Source organism: Gekko japonicus, unplaced genomic scaffold (assembly GCF_001447785.1).
Source record: "Gekko japonicus isolate JY-2015 unplaced genomic scaffold, Gekko_japonicus_V1.1 scaffold314, whole genome shotgun sequence".
NCBI classification, from domain to species: domain Eukaryota; kingdom Metazoa; phylum Chordata; class Lepidosauria; order Squamata; family Gekkonidae; genus Gekko; species Gekko japonicus.
The window spans coordinates 1287573-1302330 of NW_015170284.1; the positions used below are offsets into that span (position 1 = coordinate 1287573).

A 14758-nucleotide genomic window follows, 5' to 3' on the forward strand; every position below is an offset into this window, starting at 1 on the left:
GAAATAAGTAACATGAGAAAGATCTCCTTGAGGCTTGATGAGAAGGTCTTGTTTTGCCTGCAAGCGGGGGGTGGTGGTGTATATGCAAACACTGTTCCAATACTCTCACACTCAGTGTGCATGGGACAGGCTACAGGAGTCATATAATTCTACAGTGCAGATATGGAAGCAACAACCAAATTTCTCTCATGGATACTCTGAGCCAGTATGGTTAAATGGCTAGAGCACCGGACTGGGGTCTGGGTTCAAATGTCCACTCACCATGAAACCCACTGGATGACCTTGGACCAGTCATTGTCTGTTAGCCTACTTTACTTCTCAGGGTTGTGAGGATAAATGGGGAAAGCAGAATGATGTGTGATAGCCTGAGCTCTTTGGAAGAAGGGTGGGATTAAAATGTGCTGGATAAATAGACGTTGATTTGCCATCAGTTTTTGAAATATTCCCAGTAGTCATGTATGGCTGCGAGAGTTGGACTATAAGGAAGGCCGAGCGCCGAAGAATAGATTCTTGAACTATGGTGCTGGAGAAGACTCTTGAGAGTCGCTTGGACTGCAAGAAGAACAAATCAGTCAATCCTAAAAGAAATCAACCCTGACTGTTCCCTGGAAGGCCAGATAATGAAACTGAAGCTCAAATACTTTGGCTACCAAATGAGAAGGGAGCACTCACTGGAGAAGACCCTGATGCTGGGAAAGATTGAAGGTCAAAGAAGACGGGGACGGCAAAGGATGAGATGGTTGGACAGTGTCATCGATGCAATGAACACGAGTTGAGCCAACTTTGGAGGGCGGCGGAGGACAGGAGGGCCTGGCGGGAGCTGGTCCATGGGGTCGCGAAGAGTCGGACTCGACTGTGCGACTGAACAACAACAAAGGCCAAGGCCAACAAAGCTTTGTTGAGCAGCCTGTTTACAGGGCCCTTTCGCCTTTCCATCCCAAACTTGCTGACTTCAGAGGCACTCGGTTTTGTGCCAAGTGGTTAGAATTTGATGGTTTACCCTCCAATCTTCATGGTGACTTTCTAAATTAACATATGCCCAGAAACTGCAAATGTCAGACAACTGTAGGAACTTGATAGGACACTTTCTCAGTGTGAATCAAATCTGCTTTTTGGTCAAGCAACACCAGGTGATAGAGCTACAGCAGCCCACAAACCTGAACCAGTTCATAAATTCTGTCCCTTGGGCTAGAACACACACTCATGAAGTTGCCTTATACTAAGTCAGACCCTTGGTCCATCAAGGTCTGTATTGTCTGCTCAGACTGGCGGCAGCTCTCCAGGGTCACCTCCTACCTGGTCCTTTTAACTGGAGATGCTGGGGATTGAACCTGGGACCTTTTGCATGCCAAGCAGAGGCTCTTTCACTGAGCCACAGACCCTCCCCAACAGGGATAAAAGGCTTGGTCTGGAATTAAGAGGAAGCAGTGGTTTAGCTGACACCCATTAGTTCAGTGATTGCAATGAAACTGCCTTTCTCGTGGAGCAAAGAGTCCCTCCAATTCTTTGTCTTCAGTTTGTTTCCAGGCCTCCCTTCTTGGCATTTTCCCTACGTTTTTTTTAGTGAGCCCCCCTATATTTCTAGCATTTGTTGATCAAGGCTTTTCTTTTTCCTCTTGAGATCACTGTTGTTGCTAGGCTCAAACCTGCAATATGCCTCTGGGCCTGACAAAGTCACAGGGTGAGAATAGAATGTACATGGGGGGGAGGGAGGCAGGCTCCACCTCCTCTTTTTACCACAAAACAGATGGGTTGCAGCAGGTGGGTGGTGTGAGTTACTAAAGGTCACTTTCCTGGTATTTCTGCCACCACCTCTAAATTGTAGGAGCATCTCTTGCTGGAGGACTGGGAGTCCAGCACTCTCTTTTGCACACCTGGGGATTGAAGGAGTGAAAAAAAAACAAACCTTTATAAACATAACTAAGCACCAAACTACACATTTACATTCCTAAAGAGTTGAGTTTGGATTCCCCAACAGCTGCTTTTAGAAGGGCAGTACGAGGGCTTCTGCTCCACCCCCAAGTCCTTTTCCCATACCAAAACAGTGCTGGGGATCAGTTATTTCCCCATTTTTTGTTGCTCAGAGTGGAGTATTCTGTGCACATGAAGCAGCATAAATGGGAAAATACCCCCCCTCCCGTGCTGTTTCTGCAGAAGAAAACAGTTTGGGGGTGGGTGGGAAGGCTGGGGTCCCCCCCCCCTGTGATGGTATTCCAAGACTGTTTGGGGTGTCCTTTTTTTTTTTAAGGGAGTCCCTGCAGTTACAGTGTGGCAGTGGGGGAAACCTGGATCCAGGTCTTTAAACACCTGAATGTGTAGTTTGGCCCTTTGTCAGGCATGGTATGACTCTGAGTACAGAAATAAGACTTCCAGTATTCAGACTACAAGGTATGTTGTAGAGGTTAGAGTGATGCACTAGGAGCTGGGAGACCCACGTTTGAATACCCACTTTGCCAGGAAAGTTTGCTGGGTGACTTTGGGCCAATCACATGCTCACAGCCTAACCTACCTTGCAGGGTATTTGTGAGCATAAAATGGAGGAAAGGAGAATGACGTAAGCAGCTTTGGGTCCCCATTGGAGTGAAAGGCAGGGTATAAATGAAGGAAATAAATAAGCTTCATATCTGTGTAAGAAACTGCATCTACCTTGCAGGTATATGTAATGTAAACAAGTATCTGTTTTGTTGTATGTACATTCTACATGGGAACCTGCCATCAACCTGGGCTTGGCACATGGCTAAATAGATGAATGAGTGTTCTTCACATATGATGATGGTGTACGTGCAAATCTGTGTATGAAAATGAGATCCATGTATGAAGTACGGCATGAAGACAAACAGCACCGTGACACCTTAAAACCTTGTCTGAATGATTGTCATGCAATGCATTGATCTGGTTATGGGCTGTGCTTCCCACTCTCCAACCTTCTTCGTAAATGTAGGTGCCAAACACCCTGCGGTAGTGTAAAGCAGCCTATGTAAGAAACGGAATTGCTTCTTGCTTATAGCATCACGAAAGCTCTCCTATCCACATGCTGGCCAGGCAAGTCTCTTACCTGCTTAACTGACCAGTCTGAAAAGAGCATTGTTTTTTTATCTGGCAACGTGTCTTTAGAAAGTACTCTGATATTTTTCTCTCTCTCCTATAGCATTGAAATCAGTGTTGTAATGTTTCTAGGGGCCTTTATGTTCCTTGAGAAGGAAGAGTGGTAGAAAGAGGAGAGCATCCTATAAGTCTTCTGTAGTTGGGCATCTAAGCTGACTGTAGCTCTGCCTTCATATTACCCTACAGATGGACTTGGTCTCCACCATTGGTGAGAGTGCTGCCCTGGGGGCAGCCGGTGCTATCTTCTGGGGAGATGCTGACTACACCAAAAGTCGGGTATGTATAACCTTCCTTTTGCCCACTAGGTTCTTATGCAGAGGTGAGCATAGTCCATGCTGGTTTCCATGGGATCCTTAATCTAACGGTTTCCCTCTTTCCTTATCAAGAGCTTAGCGAGGCTTTTCCAGCTCATTCTTTTTAACAACCGGAGGTTTTCTAAACAGACTCTCGGGAAATAGATGGTGTGCTATGAAGCCGATTGGGGTGGTGGTGGAGGAACCGTCAGTATGTGGGTGGAAGAGGCACATGTGTAGGGATAGTCTGTTTGGGTGTCGTGACCTCCTGTTCATAAAAGGGTTTTAAAAAAATTCTTCATTGCTCTTTTGCTTGCAGAGGAACAAAGGAAGGAGGAGGATCCCTGTTAGTTTGGCTTAAGAGAGCATATTCCCAGGCCAAGGCGTTAAACTGAATTTGTTCCCACTCTGATCCCAACGTCAGGGAGGTGCAGGGTTAGAGTAATACGACTATTGGTGTGGATTCACTGCTACAGTCCCTTGCTGCCAGGTTACTGTTGTGCAGGGTTGTATTGGAAGCAGGATAACTGGACTCCCTGACTGGCATTTTGTGGAAGCTCCCTACAAGATGTGAAACAACAACAGAGACCTGCAAGGAAACTGTTATTGAAAATCTTTGAGATAAAATGTGTTTTATCTGCCCTCAAAATGTTTTAAATCAGCTTTCTAAGCTAAGTAATGCTTCTCCATTACTGTACAGGAAAACGAAGAACAGAGACTAAGGCAGAAATCTGGGCAAACTTATTTGAGAGGAAGTCTCATTGAGATCAATGAAGTTTGAGCCATACCCTAGATCTTTTCTCACTTTCATTGGCTCCTTATTGTGGAAATTTTGCCACCCCTTTTGACTGTGCCATTGTGTGCCACAGCTGCCAGTCTGGTCTTTTATCAGCTCAATATGTTCCCTGCTCCCTGTTCATTTTGTATTGTCTCTTCTGCAGGAAACCTGCCAGGTCATTAAAAATTACATAGAGACTGATCTTGGTCGTTATATTGTCAATGTGACAACGGCAGCCGAACTCTGCAGCCACACTCTGTGCAACAGTCATGGGCGTTGCCTGCGCCGGGTCAGCAATTCTAGCGTCTTCCTGCACCTCAACCCAACCAGCTTCAAGATTCATCACAACGAAGACAAGAAGCTTGTGGCTGAAGGAAAGCTCTCTCAGGCTGACACTGCCTCCCTACGGACTCACTTCCTATGCCACTGCTACCAGGGATGGCACGGAGAAGGATGTGAGGGGCAGCTGAACCCTCCAGGCGGTGGCCCCTGCCTTTGCAGTAACCTGGGACTCCAGTTGCTCACAGTGCTTTTTCTTCTGACCTTCTTGCATTAGGCTGCCTCTAACTGGAACCGCCTTGGCTGCAAACTAGTTCCTGGAGCATAGTGTGAGAAAAGGGTTTGTGATAGGCAGTGAGAGTAGCCAGAAAGGAAGAAATAGGAGCCACCAGCCTCTTTTTTGTATCTTATTTAGCAGTGATGTAGCAGATCTCCTATTTAAGAGACTGTCCTACCTCTCCCGTCTTGCCACTGGCCCTTTAAGTGGCCAAAGGAAAAGGACCCTTCTCCCCACTAATAGTGTTTTTTTCCTTTCTGTAGACAGACAGGTGGACTACTGGAAGAGAGAACTGTGTTAGGGACTGGCAGAGGTAGGAGACTGGCATGAGATGTGGCCTTCCTTTCCTGCTGCTGATGTGGTGACCTCTGCTGCCCCTAGTCTTGGGTTGTCTGAATGTGCCACCACAATAAGAGTGCCTTGGGTTAGCTGCCCAAAGGAAAGTGGTCCTTGGAGGGTGGCAGGTGGGAAAGGAACTAAGTGCCTGCAATTGAAATTGGTTTTAGGCCTTGGCTGCCAGGACTAGGAAGGGAGTGGTTGGCTCTTCTGTTGTAAGGAGGGGGAGGGCATAGCTAGTTATAAGGCAGGAGTCCTAGAGCATACTTAGGCCTCGAAAGAAGTGTGGTGGGTTTGGTGGAGCTGCTGTAGTGAGGAAAAGTTGCTGCTGTATGGAGTGTCTCTTAAGAGTTTCCCTTTAGGGTAGAGAAGGGGAGAAATGCTGTTCAGCCACTGGGGATTATTCTGGAGAGTCATATGAGCTGTGATGGGACATATGCTTTGCTGAAGGTGGGGTGGGCTGGATCATATTGCCAGGTGATGTTATTGGGGATTGGGAATGCTGTGCCCTGTCTTTATATGGCTGGTGCTGAGTCAGTTCTCTGAATAATGCAGGAAAAACCAAAAAGTTTTACCTCAGAATTAAAGACACATGAGAGAATGGTTGGTGTCTTGCATTGTGTGCCTGATAATTGCCCTGAGGGTTCCTATTTCCTGTTGCCATCTGCAGTGGTAGAGCTGGAGGTTCTGACTTCAAGCAGCGTTTGCCTTCAGACCACAGTCACATTTTGACATTTCCTTCCCTTTGAGTGTCTTCTTGTTCTGTCAGAGCCGTGGCTTACACAAGTGTTGGTTATGCTCTGGAAATAATTCAAATAAGTCAACATCTTTATTACAGTCCATAACTATAATAATAATATTAACGATAAAAACAACCAAAATATAAAATATGTCAAATCTTGTCACTAGTACCTGGCAACAAGGACAAACAATATTAAAATAAATCCTCCCGGTCCAGCCAGGTCAAGGGATATCATGGTACAGTACTTAATCAGGCCAATGTATGTCTTCTAACATATATAACTAAACTTACAGCAAATCGTAATTGGTTTGGTTCAAATTGTTCCCTTTGCCTGACAGGTCGCTGACTCTTTCAGTCGCTAGTGTGTTACTGGAAAGTGGAGATCAAATAAAAGTAGGACTCGCTCACTCTTCCCCCTCACCCAAGTTCTGCTGTTCACAGAGATGCCATTTCCTGCCTGGCCTTCAGCTCACTCACTGTAGCCCTTCCGTCCTGGAAAAGGAAGGAGCTGTTGGTTCTCCTTGTAATTCAGTCAATGGGTGTTGGTTGGTATGACCAGGCTTTTGCCAAAGTGAACAGGAACAACCAGTTCAATTGACCGTCTTTGCTATCACCAGGCTTGTGGCACAGGAGGGCTAGAGAGGGATCATCCACCTTCTTTCTCTCTGCTAATGTTTTTCAATTCGCCCAGCACTAGGAGAGCAATCTTAAGCAGGTTTACTCAAAATCTTACTCTGGTCTATTCAATGGGGTTTAGTCTTATGAAAGTATTCTTAGGGTTGCACTGTAGGTCCTAAAAGCTCCTTTTGTTTTGTTTTTTTTAAAAAATAAGAACCTTTTATGGTGTGTTTCTTCTTTGAGGGACTTGCTTTGTTCTTTCTCTCAACTGAGACATTTTTAGGAATGTGTCTGTTTCTGTTGGCTGCAGGTTTCTGAGCTGATACTGGTTTGGTGATTTCCAAATATTGCAACAGAGTCTGGGGGTTTATAGAAGCCCAGCTTCAAGCTTTATCTGAGGTTCCGAGCCAAGTGTGGTATTTCCTGCTGGGGCTACTATGGATGTAGGGTGAATGCTTAAGCAGGAGAACATGCTGGCTACTTTAGATACCTCAGAATGCGGAGCTGCAATAAAGTCTGTGGTTTTCCTGTCCTTTTTTAAAGCCCATGATCATTGGCACTGAGGATATAGGAAATTCTTTTTGACCTAGCTGACCAAAAGGTTTGTTCTATCCAGTGCAGTCACTAGCATCCATTTTTATGTTCTCAGCCAGAATTGTATGTAGTCTGGCTGCCAAACATTACAGATGGAACATATAAGCTGAGCCCCTGAGCTGTAGTGCTCCTTAGCCCGTTCTGTGATTTTTGTGTCAAGGGCAAGGGTTTTTCAAAACAAACTCATTGTGTGAAGGGGGGGCACTTCACAAATCAATTGCTGTTGCCTGGGATGGGTGTCTGCTGCAGAAGAAATAGTAGGGTGCTTTTTGATACCACCTCTTGTTACTTCATCTAAGAGGGTCTCTGATAGCAAGGGCTAATCCTTAGCACCAGTTAGAGGTGGCTGGAGGTCATGTTCTGTGCTCTAAGGCTGCTAGTGAGCAAGGTGGGAATGCAAATGTACACATTCTTCCAGGCCTGTAGCCACCGGAGGGGGGAGGGGGGCAATGCCCCCCACAGATGAGTGCTGCCCCCTCAGACAAAGAGAATCAAGTTTTAAAAAAACTTACTGTAAGATGCACCTGTGTGTGTGTGTGTCCAAAATGACCCTGGGCACAGTCAGGGAAGCTTCAGCCTCATTTTCCTTTTTCCAGGCCAAAAAAAAAATAGTTTTTTTAAAAACGCAAATAAAATAAAGTAAAATAAAATGGCAAAAATCAAAAGAGAGAGAGTTGGACATCCCCCACCCCTGGGCTTACACAGAAAAGCAGCCTGGAATCAAGTCTCTCCAACTGAGAGGACTAGAGGAGGACTAGAGGTCTCAGCAGAGCAGGAGGCTCCTTCTTCTGCCACTGCAAGAGGAGCAGCGGACGTGGCTGGGATGCCCTCCCCCCCCGGATTTCCCCACACCCCACCAACCAGAATGTTCTGGCTACGCCCCTGCATTTTTCGAACCACTAAATATTCTTTATGAGCTCTCCTGAATGAACTAAAAAGAGAAAATAGCCTGCTGTTCCATAAACATTAAGGCTCTGGGCCTTAAATATTGTACACAATAAGAGAAAATTCTGGGTATGGAAGAAGGCAGTTATCTCTCGACTTGGATGTGGCGGTGGCGGCTGCTTCATAATACAGCACCATTCCGTGTAGAAATTTAGGAAAATATTAAGACGTAATGCGAGCCATCTAAAACACCAGAGCTTCAGGAATGTGCTTGTATTTGCTTGTACAGTACAGAAAAGTTCCTAAGCTAGCCAAACCCAACGCAGGGTGCTTTTTTTAAAAAAAAAACACCTTCCTCTCAGTTTGTTTTTTTCCTGTGTTGCCCTCTTTAAAAATATAGCCCATGTCCACTTAGGAGGGTGTCCAAAAGTGTATAAGAGGCATAAAGATACTTATGTAACAATATTTATTATTTATTTATTATTTTAATTCATAGCCTGCCCGCCCTGCAAGCGGGCTCAGGGCGGCTCACAAATAGGGCGTAAACCAATACATAAAACAGATTAAAACCACGACCGTAGTGCCCGTAGGGAAACATATGGGGAAAGGCGGTCCCTTAGGTATGTAGGGCCTTTTAAAATCTTAAAACAGTTTGAATAGCTGGACCAGTTAAGCCTCTCTGTATGGTGCTGTTGGGAAAAGGATAGCAGATCTGTAATGGTCAGGGCTATTTTTGGGCAGGAACACACAGGAACGGAGTTCCGGCTGGCTTCAGAGTTGGCCACGCCCACTACAGCCAAAACCTCTGTGTGTGTGGCTACAGAGGGAAGGCCTGGAGAGACCAGAGCTTCAGGAATGTGCTTGTATTTGCTTGTACAGTACAGAAAAGTTCCTAAGCTAGCCAAACCCAACGCAGGGTGCTTTTTTTAAAAAAAAAACACCTTCCTCTCAGTTTGTTTTTTTCCTGTGTTGCCCTCTTTAAAAATATAGCCCATGTCCACTTAGGAGGGTGTCCAAAAGTGTATAAGAGGCATAAAGATACTTATGTAACAATATTTATTATTTATTTATTATTTTAATTCATAGCCTGCCCGCCCTGCAAGCGGGCTCAGGGCGGCTCACAAATAGGGCGTAAGCCAATACATAAAACAGATTAAAACAATCAATACAATACTACAACATTTATAAAGTGCTCTAGATGTTTTGGAACAATCTTCTGTAAAAGATGGCGTCTTGAAGATGGTACTCCCGATCAGTGATGTAAGTTCCACGCGACACTGTCGTTCTCTCTTCCCAGGGCCAGTTGGTAATGATGGTACGGTAGTGGCAGCTCCTACTCAAAAGCCTGGCAGAAGAGCTCCGTCTTACAGGCCCTGCGGAACTGCGCAAGGTCCCGCAGGGCCCGGGTCTCTTCCGGGAGCTCATTACACCAGGTAGGAGCAGCCACCGAAAAAGCCCTGGCCCTGGTTGCAGCCAACCTGGCCTCCTTGGGGCCTGGAATTGCCAGGAGATGTTGCGTCCCCGACCGTAGTGCCCATAGGGGAACATATGGGGAAAGCCGTGGGGCACCCGGGCAAGCCAAGGGAAGGCAGTTTAAATTGCCTTCCCTTCAAGGGGGGTTGTCCGGGCTCCTCGCAGCTGCAGGGCGCCCGGGCCAGCCAAGGGAAGGCACGGGGTGTGGCCTAATATGCGAATGAGTTTCTTGTGTCAGGGGTGTGGCCTATTATGCTAATGAGTTTCTGCTGTTGGGTGTGGCCTATTATGCTAATGTGTTCTTGCTAGGCTTTTTCTACAAAAAAAGCCCTGGTAATGGTAACTGATAACAGGAAGTCTAAGAGCAAAATTCAGGCAATGGGTGACTGCTGCTTGGCTTGCTGATACCAGGTTCCTCTCTGCCTTGAAGGTGGGAACCGGTTGTGCTGTCCTTTTATTCACCCTGCCTCACAGCTTGCTGAACTTAGAAGCTGAAGTCTGCTCATATAAGACAATTGTGAGAGAGCCTGAGGATGTTACGTTTTTAAGCAAATTTAATAATTGTCTTGCTGGCCTCTCTGGACAAATATGGGCTGGCTTATTTCCCTTTACCTGAAAACCAAGAATGCAAGACCCTACCACTGCTAGTTTTTAAAAGGAATCTCCCCTTAATAGCTTCTATTGTATCAGGGTCAGTGTTGTCTCAAGGGATGGTATGTTCCTCTCCATCCTTTAGGAGAGCACCCTCTAGTGCCACAAGAAGAGCCAACAAATCAAAATGTAGTGATTTCTCACTAGGAGGGTAGTGAGTCTGCCAAGTGTTATCACACTAATGTGCTGGTATCACTAGTATCTGCCAACAGCCACAGATCATGCAGGCCTGCACCAGATGTGTTTGGTTCCCTTACTTATATTGCAGCCCATTGATGGTCTGATGGTGGGTTATAGTGTGGCACAGTGCCATGGCTTCTTTCCTCTTAAATCTTTTTCCCAGGAGTAGGCCCCCCTCCTTACTTTTAGGTGCAAAGACTTTCAGACTATCTTGGGGCTTAAGGAAAAGTTTTTGTGCACACATTTCCATATATTCAAGACACCGAAGTAGAAAGAGTTCCCCTGTTTTATTCTCTCTTCGGTCACACTGATTGCATGGTTACCCCTCTCTGAGTCTGGAGTCTGCTTTGTACTGTCAAGTTCCATCTCTGGTTTGCTGTCACACGGTACTCGGCTAGAGTCTGCCTTTGTTTAAGGCCATGCCAGCTCTGCAGGAGAACCCTTAAAAAAAAAAAAAAACTATTTCTGAAAGAGAACTTAACAGAAGCCCTGTGAAATTCTTGGAAGCATGGTATGAATGCTTAAAGTGCTTTAAGGAACACATTGTAAGGACCCCTTTTGCATACTCCAAATCTCGCTTCTTATTTTAGATTTGTAGGTCAAGATTAATTATCACTCCTGCTTTGGTAACTAGCATGAATTAGAGTTCTCACTCTGCTCATAGGCATACATTGAAAAGTTAGCAAAACTTTTCTGTTACCACCACTCTTTAGCTACCCTGGCTTGAAAGAAGATCTGTATTAAATAGTTACCAAGAAAGCACGGTGGTCAGCTAGAGGACTAAAGGACTGACACAAACTAAAGTATCCTGTACATGGTTATGAAATTTTCATTCCAGATGAAACAGGATTCATTTTCGTGACAGGGATAAACCACTTATTCTAAGGTTGTCTGCATGGGACAGGCCCATACCTTTAGCATCAGCAAAGTAGAGTATTGTCATCTCTTTACATAGTACTAAGCCTGTTACAGAGATGGCAGAGGGACTTGACATAGTTCTGAGGTAGAGCACCTGCTTTGTACAGTCCCAGATGAAATTCCTAGCACCTCCAATTTAATGAACATCAGGATGCCTTGGGAAACCAGTGGGGCTAGATGGTTCAGTTCTCTGCTTCTGTATAAGGCAGGTCATATGGGAGGGGGGAAGTATACATTCTAGGCTAGAATATTACCATCTTTTCCCATACAATTTCAGACAGGAATTTAAGGATGTTATGTGCTGCAATGAGTTTTACTTAAGTTATTCTGTCCAGCTCCATGATGGAACAAAATTTTGAAGTGAAGTACTTTTTGCTTTCTTCCATTTTCTGTCCATCAAAATATTACCTAGTAGTTCTCAGTTCTTATGAGCAACCTCTTGACCATAACATCATAGGCTAATACTACTAGTGCTACCAGAGCAATTTTATCACCTACTTATGTTACTAATCATGGCCTAGTAAGATCTGATTATGACATTTTCACAATTGATGGGTAGAGTGAGAGGGTCTGTTTTTAACATGGGATATATTTTTCATTTTAAACCTGACCGGTGCATAATGTCAATGATATAACTTTTAAACCTTTGCTTCAATGCTGCTATTCATTGAATAACTTATATAAATACAACTTAGGGTTGCCAGCTCTGAGTGGGGGAATACCTGGAGATTTGGGGGGGTGGATCCTGTGGAGGGCAGCATTTGGGGAGGGGAAGGACTCAGCAGGGTACAATGCCATAGGGTCTACCCTCCAAAGCAGCCATTTTCTCCAGGGGAGCTGATCTCTGTCATCGGGAGATCAATTGTAACAGCAGGAGATCTCCAGGTCCCACCTGGAGATTGGCAGCCCTAATACAACTCCAGTGTTCAGAAGATATGATACTAATTAGCCTGGAGTCTCTGCACTAAGCATATCCTGACCAGTCAAAGTGGTGATCCCTGAGGATTTCCTTTATGACATGTTGAGAAGGAATGCTTTAAATAACATTCTAGAAATTTAATGTGATTTTTATTTAAAAACCAGCTAGGAACACAGCCCTGAGTTTTCAGGCCTCCAAATCAAGTACAAGTTGGCCCAGGGTATGTTTTTAAGTGTCCTCAGGAAGTCTGTATGACCCCCAGGTTCTATAGCAGAGGTGGGAGGGAGGGGGATGAAGGAAAGACAAGAGGATTTCTTTTTTGAAGGCTCTGTCCTTCCTACGCTCCCTCATCTGACATGCAAAAGGCCAGCTATATATGATTCATGATGATTTTCTGCATCAAGGAGATGGAGGTGGCCCTCCTTTGGGTTTTCTGTAGCCACAGTAAAAACACTTGAGGCAAACCCCTGAAGATGGCTCTTAGGTAGTCATTGCGAAGAGAGACCCAGAAAATATGTTCTTTGCTGGGTTTGTGCCATGCAGGATGAGTTGCTGCCACTTTCTCTCTCGTAAATAATGATTCTGAAAAGTAGGCTGGGCTGAGGCTGGAGGTGAGGGCTGGTCAGCTGGTGGGCAGCCTCTGGCAGTTTATTACTAGTTGAAGAATGAATTCCTTGTCTGCAGCATGGAGAGAGAAAGAGAGCGAGGAGAAGCCCTGGGATGTAGGATATGAGGGGGGGAGGGATGTCAGCAGCTGAGGGAGGGAAGGAGAAAGGGCAAAAGAAGGGGATTTGTGGGCCACAAAGAGCCAGGTAAGCCATTCTAGCCTCCCTGCAAGCACCATACCCTGAAACACCGACGAGAGGTGGGTTTTCCGGCATAAGGCAAGCACTGATTGAATAAAACGTGGGTGGTGAACTGTACATTATTAACTAAGCTCAGGCACAGGCAGGCTTGGCTTTTTAAAAAAGTTTTGACTAATTTCTATTTCTTTTACAAAAGGCACAGCCTGGGGAGAGGAGTCTGAGGGTTGCAAGTGGGGAAGGAGGTACTTGTAGGCTACTAGAGGGAGAGGGAGGGGGGCTTCTAGTTTCCCTCGCAGTAGGAGGTCCTCATTGTGGTCCTCTGCCAAGCTGGCCTTTCCCACAGCGCACGTGCTTTGGCCTTTCCCTGTGTGCCCTGCTGGCAGTCCCACACTGCTGCCTTTTCATTCACCAGGTATTGGCAAGGCCCAGATTTCATCTGCCTGACCTGTCTTCCAGCCAGCAGAACATGGCTGCCAACAACTTTGCTCTGTTTTATCATGAGCAGCCATCTCTGCTCTACAGGCCAAGAGGACTAGATACTCCTGCTCACTTATTTGCTTAGTTCCTAGATGTCTTTCTTCAGAAACAATTTCTCAGTCTTTTCTAAGGCTAAACGATTGTTCAAATTACAGCTCTGGCTTTCGTGGGAAATCACGTAATCAGACAGGTAGCCTGGGCAAAAAAATACTGTCCCAGGGGCAGATTGAGGGGGAAGAAAAGGGCCTCAGACGGCTCAGGCCCTGAAAGGAAGTGACACTAGGCAGCGTGTCCCTGTGCGGTCCCTCACAGGCAAGGTGAGTCTGGACAAGGCAGCCCTTTTGCATCTCTTGCGGTGGCTGGGCAGCTCCTTCCTTCCCCACAGCAAGGCTGAGGAGGGCAGCCCTGTCCCCCTGCTAGGTGAGGCAGCTCTGTCCCTCACTGTAGTGCCCACCCCACTTTTTGGGCTTGGGTAGCCCTGGGAGTGGGGGCAGGCCAGCCCACCAGGATTCTTTCCAATGGCCTTAATGGCCAATCTGCCCCTGGTCGGCTTTATTATTATTTTTTTAATACCAGTGCACGACACACAAAAAACTTATAATGGTTCTAACATCATAATTTAAAAATACCAGATTAAGTACAGTAATCCTCCTCCCAGTATGTCTGTACTATCTTCTTCAGTGGAGGGAGAAAGCAGCCTCTTCCAGGGTAGAGGATTGCTCATGGCAGGTACGTGCTGTGAGACTGAAAGACTGCTTGTGGGACCAGTGATGAAAGGGGTAGATTCTATTGCCTTGGGGGTTGAGGGTTAAAGATCAATGGTGCAAGTGCCAATGATAGCACAAAGGGCAAGTTCATCCCTTTTCCTACTAGCAGACTAATCTTGATGGTTTTCAAGTGGTGGCAGTGAAGGCCCTTCCTCTCTTTCATTGTGCTAATGCCACAGAATGACCATCAGCTATCCAGTCACAGCCATGCCTGCTCACGGCTTTGATTCTAGTGCTGGGGAAATGACCTTGTTCTGAGAAGAACACAAAAAGAGTGCCCGGGTTCACTCATCACAGAACCACAAAATGTTCAGAATTCTCATAGTACTGAGAAGCAGATGTTCACAAATTTACTGTGTCCCTCCACTCCTGCATCACATAGCAGCATCAAAAGGCACTTCAGCTGGGAAAAGTGACTGCAATTGGTACAATAAAACAAAAGTCTAGTGGCACCTTAAAGACTACCAGCATCTATTTCCATACGAACTTTTGTGAGTCACAGCTCATTTCCTCCGATATGTGCACGGCAATCAAACTGGAAACTCTGTTTAAGGGGAACAGTCCAAATGGGGTGTGGGGAATCTTCCACTGAAGCAGATTTCCCCGGCTTGATTTTCCTCCACATATTTGAAGAAGAAAGCTGCGACCAATGCCCCCTCA

The 14758-nt window shown here is 45.8% G+C and overlaps 1 protein-coding gene across 1 annotated transcript in view; it reads left to right on the forward strand.

Annotated features, from left to right (window-relative positions):
* The window catches only part of HYAL2 (hyaluronoglucosaminidase 2), a 9411-nt gene extending 3750 nt beyond the window's left edge, over positions 1-5661 (forward strand). Inside the window, exons 2-3 of the mRNA XM_015417854.1 lie at positions 3292-3381; positions 4340-5661. Of these exons, the coding sequence (XP_015273340.1) occupies positions 3292-3381; positions 4340-4732 (483 nt within the window). The 3' untranslated portion in view covers positions 4733-5661. The remainder of the gene's footprint in view (positions 1-3291; positions 3382-4339) is intronic.
* The last annotated feature ends 9097 nt before the right edge of the window (positions 5662-14758 follow it).